Genomic DNA, 12,495 nt, shown 5'->3' on the forward strand with positions numbered 1-12,495 from the left:
ATTGCCTCTGTCTCCTCTACCTGCCCACTGCAATGTAACAATTTGCTTTCTGCGTTCTCTCTCTCTCTCTCTCTCTCTCTCTCTCTCTCTCTCTCTCTCTCTGAACTCTATCTTCCTAAACTGTCAGCTAGAACAAGGGAGGAAATAAGGAATGTAACCTCAGTGCCTGGTTTATGTCTACACTCTCAGAGGAAGGTGTGAAGAAGCCGCCGACCATTGCTGTGTGAGCTGGAGACGGGCCAATGTTATTTCCCCTTTTCCCACGATGGACTTAACAGCTGGGGATTGGCCGTCCCACATCGGGCAGGCGGACCATGGGGTGGCGTCTTGTTTGGGGATACTTTATCACTCTGGCTGGAAAATCTCAGATCCTGTCTATTATGCCTGCTATCAACTACTCCTAATAAAAGTTCCTGTTGGAAGAAATCGCTTCCAAGCGTTCTGCTTTCTTAAGATGTGGGATTGAGGTGGGTCCTGACACTCAGACTCATTCATTTAAAATTAATTAAAATGTTTCAGATAAAGACCTGAAGTTCAAACAACAATAAACACATTATTTTAAACTATTTGTCCTATTTATTTTTTCATCTTAAGAGATGTAAGATGAAGCATCAGTGAGGACAGGCTTGAAAATTAGTAGATGCCTTAACTCAGGGGTCCCCAACCGTGGGCTGCAACCAACTATCAGGTCTTGAGTTGTTCGGAACTGGGCAAGTGCATGCATCCCACTTGTGCGAGCAGCAGGCAGACACGTACATGCACATTCCATTGGCATGAGTGGTGAGCGCAGGTGCCTGCTGCTCATGCAAACAGAGCTGTGCGTGCTTGCCTGCAATTCACGAGGAACCATCCCCTCTCCCACCCATTCCGCCTGTCTGCAAAGGCAGAAAGGTTGGGGACCTCTGCCTTAACTGTTTGCCACTGAATTTTGGGCCTGTCATCTGGGATATTCTGGAACCACAATTTAAGTGTTGGGAACTGTGTGTGACCTGCTTGCAGAGATCTCCAGTTTTCCATTACAGAAAGAGAGATGTAGTGAATAATCACTTCAAAAAGTCAGCCAGTCAAGAAACCACACAGGACCATAAAATGTTACTGTAAAGAGTACAAAAAAAAAAAGGATCTCACTGGATCGGAGACTGTTTTTCTCATGCAAAGCTGTTCCAAAAATTTTAGGAGTTTTCTGTTAACAGAAGGAATCCTCTTGGTTAATATACTCTGCTCTGTCTCAGAGAGGAAAAATATCCAGGTTTTGGGCTACGGTACTTTGATTGATGATACTTGGAAGACTCTTCATTGCTTACCCTGATAATTATTGACTCTGAATAATTTTTAACAGAAGCCTATCAATGACAATAGTCCATCCTGGATCAAGCATTTGTCTGATTTATACTGCAAGCGGTTTGAGAGAAAGAGAACTGCATCAAACATAATATAATAACAACTGGTGATCAGAAAAAAGAGTAAAAACAATTGTACATTGTTTATAACAATTGTATATAACATTTATACATTGTTTATCACAATTTTTATACACAATTGTTATCACATAAAGATTAGACAGGAAAAATCAATCCCTTCTTTCTTTCTCTCACTTTTTTCTTCTATAGCAACAGAGAAAAACATTTTTTCAAAGTGTAATGTCAACTTTCTTACCATCTTCTGGTGTGGTGTAACGAGCAAATTCTGGAAAGTAATCTTCAATTTTTGATTTGCCTGCCAAAACTTTCTCTGCTAGTAAATCTTGTTTGTTCAGGAAAAGAATAACTGAAATGGTCCGTAGCCACCTAGAGAAACAGGCCAATATACTGTTAAATGGCAATAAAACAAGGTATAAAGGAACATAAAGCAAAATCTTCTAGGCATTATATTAACTGTTCAGACTTGCTTGCTAGTGAGAAGGGTGGCATCTAAATTTAACAAATAAATATATTTTTTTAAAGAAACACTGAAATAACCTCCAAGGTCCCTTCCAACTTATTATTATTATTATTATTATTATTATTATTATTATTATTATTATTATTATTATTATTATTATAATGTACATTCTCTTAGAATTTATATTAGCACAGTTTCAGTGTCTTATACGATACAGCCAGAAATAAACATAAGCTAGCATTATGAATGTCATGATCAAAACTAAAGAGACGAACCTGTTGTTCCAGATACTTTTGAAGAGGTTTAATGCTTCTTGAAGCCGGTTGGTCTGATTGTCTTCTCGTATAACCATGTTATAGCTACTGCTGGCTACCACAAATATTATAGCAGTTACATCTAAAAAACAAAAGCAAAGGAAAACATCCTTAATCAATAACCTTTGCTTTGAATTTTTTTTTAAATTCGGCTCCATAAGGAGAAAAAGACAGAAAAAAGAAAAAAATTAAAAAAAAAAACAGCTTAGGGAAAAGGCGAACAGTTCAAATGTGAGTAAATCACTTAGAGAAGAATAAGTTCAAAAGAACAAAAATAAATAAGATACTGAGGGAGGCAGGGAAGGATAAAAGGAGGAAAAATCAGCTAAAATACAGCTGTAATGTGACTGGAGGAAAAACGGTATTTTGTAGGATACATACTGTAGATCCATAGAAAGGAATAAAATATGCAGTTTTTTGTGTGTGTGTAAGAGAGAGAGAGAGAGAGAGAGAGAGAGAGAGATGTATTGATGAATATCCATTTATCTTTTGTAATTTAATCACAAGTGATGGAAGCTAAATTATAAAGACAGCTACATGCTGCAAACAAAGAACAGGACATTGCAAAACAAAGTGGAGGTTTACAAGTGAGTTAAAAGAGCTGAGCTGGTATGGAGACAACCTCAAAATGCCAAAGGTCAAACAGTAGATATCTGGTATTTAGATAATTGGAAAGCTGGACCTTCCACATTAATATAATATACACATGGGAAATATTTCACGGTCTATCACAGGTTTAACACATTCCCAATATTACCATTGAAACACTGGATCCATTTTCGACGTTCATCTCTTTGCCCACCAACATCAAACATACTGAAAAGGAAAAAAAAGTGAGGGATTCAGAAGCAGGAAAGCAGGACTATTAAACACCCGTCCGCCCACCAACGGCTTGAGGTACAAAAATGCCATTAGAATTATGAAAAACAAGCACTGACAGTGTTTTAAATACAGGTAGTCCTCGACTTATTACCACAATTGAACCCAAAGTTTCTGTTGTTATATGTGAGACATCTGTTAAGAATTCTGCCCCATTTTACAACCTTTCTTTCTTGTCAGAAGGTTGCAAAAGGTGATCACATGATCTTGGGACACAGAAAGGGTCATAAGTATGAACCAATTGCCAAGTATTTGAATTTTGATCACATGATCATGGGGATGCTTCAAAGGTTGTAACTGAAAAATGGTTATTATGTTATTAAGTTATCTTCCTAATGTCTTTGCAGCCTGCTCATTGAAGGTGTTCCCCCAATAGCTAATTTTGCAAGTTAAAAATTGAAGTACATTATTTGGGTGGTTGTGAAATTTTCATTAGTTGCCGTAGTTATGAATTTGTATTATTTGAAAATTTTATAGTTTACAAAAAATATTAAAAACAATTATTTTTTTCTCTTTGTGTCTGATTTTCAGAGACTGCCTGGAAAAGTCTCTACAGCTTTTTTGACAAGGTATTTTCAGAAGTGGTTTGCCATTGCCTCATTTCTAGGACTGAGAGAGAGTGACTGGCCCAAGGTCACCCAACTAGCTTTGTGCCCAAGGCAGGACTAGAACTCATGATCTCCTGGTTTCTAGCCTGAAACCTTAATCACTATACCAAACTGGCTCTCAAAAATAATTTGGATGACTAAATAGGACAGAACTGAACAATGCTTTTAATTACCACAACATAGTTGTATTAAGTTTCTGTAGACAGGTTTCTGGAACATTCTTTTTTTCCTCCAAAATGGATCAATACAAACACAGAGGATGTGGGGTAGGACAGGGTATTAATGTATTTCCTAAATTAGATTATTTGGGTGCTGAAGTGCTTTATGTTATTCCAAATGTTGTTTGGACATAAGCCTGGCTACTTCCAGAAATACAGGAAAAACCCTGCTTAAATTGGCTTGTTTCTGAAGTTGGATCACTATGGCATGGAATATTTTGTACATTTTTACTTTCTCTTAGTTTTACTTTCTCTTAGTTTTAACTCTCAGTTTCAATTTAAGAACCACCGTTAGTGATACTTACTGGAAATTTACTTTGTCCACTTGAAACTTGGTTTCAAATATTCCTGATGTCAGAACTCTGCATCTGAGAAGGTCCTTTTTAAAAAAGAGAATAAGATGTTTTTCCCCCTTAAAAGAACATTCAATTTTTTTAAAAAATACAAGCCTTAAGGAATAATGGGTCAATGAAATAACAACTTTAGGTTGTTTGTAAAAAGTGTACAGTAATATAAAATTTATACCACAGGTTTTTAGTCTCATATTTTTTCTTCCATTTCCTCCAGTCCTACCAAGCAACACAAAGTAGCTTATCATAATAAATAAAATTTGTAAAGTTAAGAAACTGTTTTAAAATATACCAATATCTTGGAAACAAAACAATCAGTTTATAAAAACAGCAACCCAAAAGCTCAGAAAACCATGACAGAAAGGAAAATTTGAAACCATGGAAAACAGTCACATTTCTAAAACCGTCTCTCATTTTGATGTGGATTATAATTAGAGATAAAAACTTCGGAAAAATGTGGACCAAAAGAAGTTTTGTAAAAATTAAATATATAGATAGTTAATTTTTAATATCGTTATTGTTTAGAAAAGTTAATTGTACATGCTTATAACAATAAGAAATAGAGAAGTATATTTGAATAACGGTTATTCATTTATGGATCAGATTTTAATTTTTTTCCCCTCAAAATGGGCTCAGATGCAGCCTAATTTGAAAGGAAAAAAAAAGAAAAAAGAAAAAGCCTTTCTTCATTTTTGCTTTAGAAAAAAGCTGGCAGATAAAAAAAAATCAAAGTTGAAAACAGAAGACATCTGCAACACTATACTGGTCTTCCAACAACCTGAAAAGAGTTAACAACACTATGTCTTGGGATTCTCATCATCTATATATGGCATTCTAGGAATGGCAGCAGTTTCTTCTAATTCTTCACCATATACTCACATTCATGGACTTCTGAAAACTGAAAATTTTTCAGTACTGGGATAAACGTCTATGGAGATTCTCAGTCATCCAAGGTCATGGTTGTCCAAAAAGGTGCTTTTTCAAATGGCAACTGGACTTCGTTTTTTCCTTGAAGATGTTTCGCTTCTCATCTAAGAAGCTTCTTTAGTTCTTCAGGAGAATCTTCTTGGATGAGAAGCGAAACTTCTTCAAGGAAAAAACGAAGTCCAGTTGCCATTTGAAAAATCACCTTTGGGACAGTACTGGGATGAGTTTTTCTACATTTCATATTAGTTCTTTTCTTTATTAGCTTCATTTTTAAGCTCAATTTCAAACACATCTTAAATCATAATATGTACTACTTAAAAGAAAACATTCAGAAATATATCATTGATTAGGGAGAAAGGGACTTGGGATCATTTTTCCCTATTTTTTTTCCTACATACTCCCATCTTTAGTTTCCATTCATTTCAGGTGAACAGCTAAATAAGTTTGGGAAGTCCCACAAAAGGGCCCTCTACAATACAATGCAAAGCAGCAGCTCAGAAAATGAAGCGAATATGCAGAACAGAAGGAAGATATAATCTTAGCACTATGTGAAGCTATGGATTTGAGTCTAAAATGTATTCTAGAAGACATAGGGACATGAATGTGGAACCTGCTAGAAAACATGGGAGGAGACAGAAAAAGAAGACAGATACTTTTAATCACAACAGAAACAGACATGTTGTGGGAAAACCTTAAGGGCCAGGCTGGGGACAGATCATCTTTGATAAGGTCTACCTATCTATGTGGTTACCAAGAGCCGACCAATACTGATTTGATGACACTTAACCAACCAACCCCAACCACCAACCTCCAACTCTTTAAAATAGCCACACCTTTTTTAGGATCAAATGGCAGCCACAGATGACAAACAATTTGGACAAAGATTTAGCTCCTTTAAAGAGCTTCAGAACGAAATCACATTTACATGAGTTCTGAAGCACATTTATGAACAGACGCTGAAGTGCTGCATAGTTCTGATTAGGGTTTTAAAATTTAAAACTCGCAACTTGAATTGGGAACTTGGAATAGGCTGGTGAGTCCTTTTGGTCAACCAAGTTACTTGTGATAGGTCTGATTACTTCGTTCCAGACACTACTAACACAATGCTACTTCACATTTTCAACAGAAGAAATCTACAGGACTAGATGTTTTTGAAGAAACATAACTTCATTTTCTCAAAGACATTTTACTCACCTGGTCAGACGGTGTGTATTCATTTTGCTTGACTATGTCAATCTTATCTAGGAAACTAGAGGAAGAAAATATTTTCACTGATAAGTTTACACAAGAACATAACAACAATTTCTTGTAATTTTAAAAAGAGTCCATATTGAAAAGCCTATAGCAGGACTACAATCCTCCAGTTTCTAGATCTTTGTAAATAAGTAATTAATTAAGTTTATTTTTGTAACCACATTAATAATATAGCATAGCATAAAACACAAAAAATGTAGCCTTGTGCCTTTAATCACTTCAGGTAGTCCTCAATTTATGACAGTAATTGGGACCAGAATTTCCACCACTATGCAAGTTGTGAGTTGTGCTTGATTTTAAAACTTTTTTTTGCCATGATTGTTAAGTGAGTTTGCTTGTCAGAGGCACAGGCAGGGATATATTTCAAATGGTGATCACATGACCCTGGGATGCTGCATAAATACATGCTGGTTCCCAAGCACCCAAATGCTGACTACATGACCAGTTGTAAGTCACTTTGTTCAGTGCCACTGTAAATTTGAATGGTTGCTAAACAAATGGTTGTAAGTCAAGGACTACATGTGCATCAATCTGGCTCTCATTCTGATTATTAGAAGCCGCAAAAAACTGCTTGTTCAAACTAATTCAAAATAACATTTAAGGATACTGCAAGCTAAGCAGCACATGGATGGTACCCCTGGTTCATGTGTATTCTATTAATCGATTCCATACCAAGTCACTCCAGAAGACATTTTATCAAAAGCTAGGACCATTCCCCCAAACCTCTTCATGTTTATTAATGATTTTTTAACTTGGGAACCTAAAGGGGTGGCAATTGTATAAGAATAAGGTAAAGGTAAAGGTTCCCCCGCACATATGTGCTAGTCGTTTCCTACTCTAGGGGCTGGTGCTCATCTCCGTTTCAAAGCCGAAGAGCCAGCGCTTGTCTGAGGACGTCTCCGTGGTCATGTGGCCAGCATGACTAGACGCCAAAGGCGCACGGAATGCTGTTACCTTCCCACCGTAGTGGTCCCTATTTTTCTACTTGCATTTTTACGTGCATTTGAACTGCTAGGTTGGCAGAAGCTGGGACGAGTAACAGGCGCTCACTCTGTTACGAGGCACTCGGGATTCGACCCGCCAAACTGCTGACCTTCTGATCGACAAGCTCAGCGTCCTAACCCACTGAGCCACCGCGTCCCTTGTATAAGAATACAGGGTAGCAAAAATACATAATAATAAATAAATCACCATTATTTATGCCAATTATGAGGTGTCTACAATCCAAGTATCCATGTATCTGCTTTGTTACCTTGCTTCTACGTAATGACTGCAGAGATGCTTCCAACTTTACATGGAGAGAATAAGTAATCTAATGGACAAGATGCGGGACTTACGCCATGAGCAATTTGAAGCAAAAGAATAAAGTAATATTTTGTTCATATGGCATCCAATTATAAACAAATATCCTGTCAGCTCTTCATTAATCAATGTTAATTTTTTTCAGCTGCAGATTGCCACAAACTACCATAAATATATTGCTTAGATTTGCTTTCTTGCAGGCTCTGAAGATAACTACTTCCTATTTATTAATGCAAACATAAAGTAGAAGGAAACTAATGGGGGTCTGTCCAGTAATGCCATTCCCTCCCCACTGAAGAATTAGAGGAATTACACCATTCTAGACTCCTCTTATATATTCTGAGGATCCATGCCATATTCGGTTTGGCTCCAGCAGACCAGACTCAATGTGTAGCCAGAAGACATGAGTAATGAGGGAATTTTTAGTTTATGTGCTGTTCTCGGGTGCTACAAATCCTCCCTGAATGTTCAGGCACTGATCAAAGACAGCTTAACATAGTAGCTTCAGAGAGAGAGAGAGAGGGAGAGGGAGAGAGATTGGCATATTTAAAAGAGGAATCTATGGAGAAATGAAGTTTGCTGAGTAGCTTCTTGGAACTGTACACCGCCTGGATAACATCTAGACCTTGTCACAACAGATACAGCAATTGTCTGAATATGTAAACAACACATTCTTTTAGTGACTGTATGAAGTTACAACATCATTGAAAACAGTGACTTATGATCAGTTTTCACATGACCATTGCAGTATCCCCATGGTCACATGATCAAAAGTTGTGACACTTGGCAGTCCCGGAGTCATGTGACCACCTTTTGCAACCTTCTGACAAGAAAGTCAATGGGGAAGCCAGATTCACTTAACAACCATGTTACTATCTTAACAAGTACAGTAATTCACTTAACAACTGTGGCAAGACAAGTTGCAAAATGGGGCAAAACTCACTTAACAACTCTATTGTTTAGCAAAGGAAATGTTGGGCTCAATTGTGGTCATAAGTCAAGGATTGCCTGTAGAAAGACGATGCCTCCTGGCAAAAAAAAATAGTTAAATGACCAGTATTTCTCAAGATCGTCAAATTTTTAACCTTAGAAGATGCTGATACATGGATCATAGTGCAAAATTATGTGAACGTGCCTGCCGATTCCCAATTTAGATTCATCATGTATCTTTGCTTTCTTCCTTTAATTTTTATCGTATTTATACATAAAACACATAGGTATGGACCCAATAAATGTCATATTTGTCTTTCTATCCATCTATCTGGACTTACATAGTAAGAGAAGAAAAGTAGGGATAATTTGTTGATCTATAAAATCTTAACAATATATATTTGTTAAAGTATTAACAAAAATATAACAATGCAATCACAAATAATTGAGTTCCAACTGTAATACTATATGAATCGTATGAGGCTTATTTCTAAAATTTCAGGTTGAAATTGCACAGTATTATGCATGCTTTTTCAGGAGCAAATCTGAGGGAATTCAGCAAAGCCTCCTTTTATATGTCACCCTGAATAATGTTGCTACCTTAGCTTTAAAACCATACTTTTGATTTCTGGAATTTTCAAATGACTCTTCTTTCATATTTACAAGCCCATCAGTTAATTAGCAAGAATTTTTATCACCAACCCACCTTGTACCAACGCCTTTATTCCTGAAATTCTTGATTTGAATGTCCTAGAAATCATGCCAAATTTAGGGAGGGGGCAGGGAGACTACATCTTTTTCTGATTCTCCAATAGGTTTCAATTTACTTGTTAATTTACATGGAGGGAGGTAGAGAGGGAGAGAAAGAAAGAGAAAGAGAAAAAGAAAAGAAAAGAAAAGAAAAGAAAAGAAAAGAAAAGAAAAGAAAAGAAAAGAAAAGAAAAGAGCAAAGCTTGGGTGTAACAGCAGGTGGCAGCACCTAGCCAACTTTTGCTGATGTCAAAAAATCAGAGAAGGGTTGGACATGGATAGCGAGTGGATGAGAGGACACCAAAAAAGAGTCGAACTCTATGCTTAGATGTAATAGAACTCATGAAGAGATCAATAGAAGAAAGCAAGCCATTTCCACGTTGCTCCAAACAAAGACCATCCAGATGTCCCTACAGCCAACCAGAATTACACTTAACTCAAGGACAAATTTACTTTAGAATTCTTGCAATTTTAACAGGATTTCTATGGGTGATTGTTAGGTGGCACTACCTGAATAAACTATCAGTCCAAATTAAAGCTACTCCTCAAGTGTCATTATGTCACTATACCTACAAAGATCACAACAATGCAAACCAGGGTATTTTCTATGGCACTTTATGAAAGTTAAAGTTGGGCTTTGAAGAAGGATAGGAAGAGCACTGACACATGTAAATGTTGGGATTGGACAAGACTCCTGAGAACACTGTGGAACAAACGAATCAACCCAGAATTCTCACTTGAGGCACAAATGATCAGGTTCAAATTATTGTACTTTACATGAAGGCTCCTGGAAAAGGCTTTAATGCTGGGAAAAGTGGAAGGAAAGAGAAGAGGATGATCAACAGCAAGGTAGGCAGACACACTACAGTATTGATGAGTGCACCATTGGAAGACCAGGTTAGGATAGTTTGCTAAGGAGAAAATCAATCTATGTGGTTGCTAAAAGCCAAAAATAACTTGATGGCACATAATCAACCAATTAATCATTTAATCCAGGGGTGGGGAACAATAGCCCAGCTTCAACTCCCAGAATTCCCCAGCCAGCCATGCTGTCTTAGAGCAGGGCTGGGGAACTATGGCCTTTTTATGACCTGTGGATTTCAACTTCTGGGAGTTGAAGTCCACAAGTCATAAAGAGGCCATCGTTCCCCACCTCTGATTTAATCAATCAAATCAATGGATAAATATTTCCGGGGGAGCTGAGTAGATAATTTTTAAGTGGAGAAGCAAAACCGGCAAATAGCAATAAACTCTGCTAAAATATGGAAATTATTATGAGCTTTGAATGGATATGCTAGACTCGTGCATTTCAGCTATGCTAATTCAAACATAACAATCATTACTGGTCTGCTTTTTCACAAGATTGAATATTCAATATTTATTTCTAGCAATCGCCTAGAAATATTGTTTTTTGCTACTCATGCCAATGGGTTCGGTTACACTGGCACATCTAGAAAGCGTACAAGAAATTTCCAAATAGTGAAGTAGGAAAAAAAGGCAAAACTGTTCTGCAGTTGTTTATACAGACTATTTTTAGGTTTGTGATTTCCTTGAAAAACACCAGCTACCCGGGCCAGGCAGCAGAGTGCGCCGTGTTGAATGTGGTCTTCAATGGCTACATGCACGCTAGGTAAAACAGGTCAGAATGCCATAAATATGCCGAAAAACAAGTCCTGGCATTTCAACCTTCCTGCATTTGAAAGTAAAACTTTCAGAGAAAAACCTGTCCTTGCAGATAGTTACCAAGGAAGACCATTATTTGGCAAATAATACTGTACTTTCTTTTTAGAAAGATCTGGGGGAGAAGGAAGTGTAGGCTGTAAATATCAAACGGTTCTTAAACAATAAGAGACTGAATTTGGGTGGGTGGGCAGACAGAGGGGAAAACAGTGGCATAAAAGAAGAACAACAACCTCCTGCAGAACAGGGCAAAAGGGAACGAAAAGTTCCCAAGAATGTCTATCCAGGTGCAACTTAACATGCTGAAGTGCAACTCTCAAACTGTAAAAAGTGTATGTTTTAGTGCGTTTGTCAGTATGTTCCCTGCCCCCCCCCGATGTTTTTTTAAAAAACCTTTTACAGCATTATTGCAATCAGTTTCTAAGATGATTAGGACCTCTCAATACTGCCAAATTATCTTGGGCAAAATTTAAGGAAAAATGTCAATACGTTTCTTGATTTATACAGGGTTAAAAAAAATCCTGTCTGTGTCCATAAGCGCCTTAATATAGACTTTTTTTTGCATATAATGCTAAAGGAAAGGAGAGTTACATCAGCACAATGGTTTTGGTTGTTAAGAGAAACTGCTCTGATGTTGGTAACGTTTTGCCCGTTGTGTTACAACAGCCAGGAATTAAATCAGCTTGCTAAATTCACCTTTCACACTTTCCAATCAGATTATCACCTGAAGTCAATTTTGTGACCTGTTATATTTCAGGGTCTTGCCTTCCCTAATTACTAACACCACCTTGTCTTATAGGATGGAAAACAAAAAACAAAAAAGTAAGTTTTAAAAGAGACCTGGAAATATATTCAATTTAGAGTACAGAAATACTGTATACTTCTTTACCAACATTCCAGCTTTGAAACAATAAAATCTGCTTCTTTTCTTCAGCAGTAAGAATTTTTATTTACATGTTGTACTTTTGAATCCTAACAACAATATACTATAGCAGAGGTCCCCAACCTTTTGAGTACCAGGGACCAGTTCTGTGGAGATAGGTTTTTCTGTGGACCAGAGGGATGTGGTTTCGTGTACTGCCTGCATCCTGCAGATGAGGCTTTGCTTGTTTGCGTGGACCGGTTTGTGGCATGCCACAGCCCCGTGCCAGTCCACAGACTGAGGGTTGGGGACCCCTGTACTGTACTGTACTATACTATATTATTACTATACTAAAAAGAATTGAATAATATTTGGATTATTAGGAGGAAGATTCACCAATGTCCAATGAGAAAGAATTAAAGGAGAAGCTTTAAAAACTTTAAATTCTCTTGCCATTAACCTACATTTTTCCCAATGCTGGAAATACGAGAAAAAAAACACAAGCCCCATTTTAACATGAATGTACTTTCATGTTAAGAA

The 12,495-nt window shown here is 37.1% G+C and overlaps 1 protein-coding gene across 3 annotated transcripts in view; it reads right to left on the bottom strand.

Annotated features, from left to right (window-relative positions):
• GNAS (GNAS complex locus) overlaps nt 1-12,495 on the bottom strand; it is a 216,715-nt gene that overhangs the window by 7,984 nt on the left and 196,236 nt on the right. For all 3 annotated transcript variants that reach the window (XM_083357437.1, XM_083357438.1, XM_083357439.1), the window contains exons 6-10: nt 6,372-6,426; nt 4,206-4,279; nt 2,953-3,011; nt 2,157-2,277; nt 1,657-1,787 (exon numbers count right to left, since the gene is read on the bottom strand). In XM_083357437.1, coding sequence (XP_083213563.1) covers nt 1,657-1,787; nt 2,157-2,277; nt 2,953-3,011; nt 4,206-4,279; nt 6,372-6,426 — 440 coding nt within the window. The remainder of the gene's footprint in view (nt 1-1,656; nt 1,788-2,156; nt 2,278-2,952; nt 3,012-4,205; nt 4,280-6,371; nt 6,427-12,495) is intronic.

This window comes from Vipera ursinii (assembly GCF_947247035.1).
Source record: "Vipera ursinii genome assembly, chromosome: 3".
Lineage (NCBI taxonomy): Eukaryota > Metazoa > Chordata > Lepidosauria > Squamata > Viperidae > Vipera > Vipera ursinii.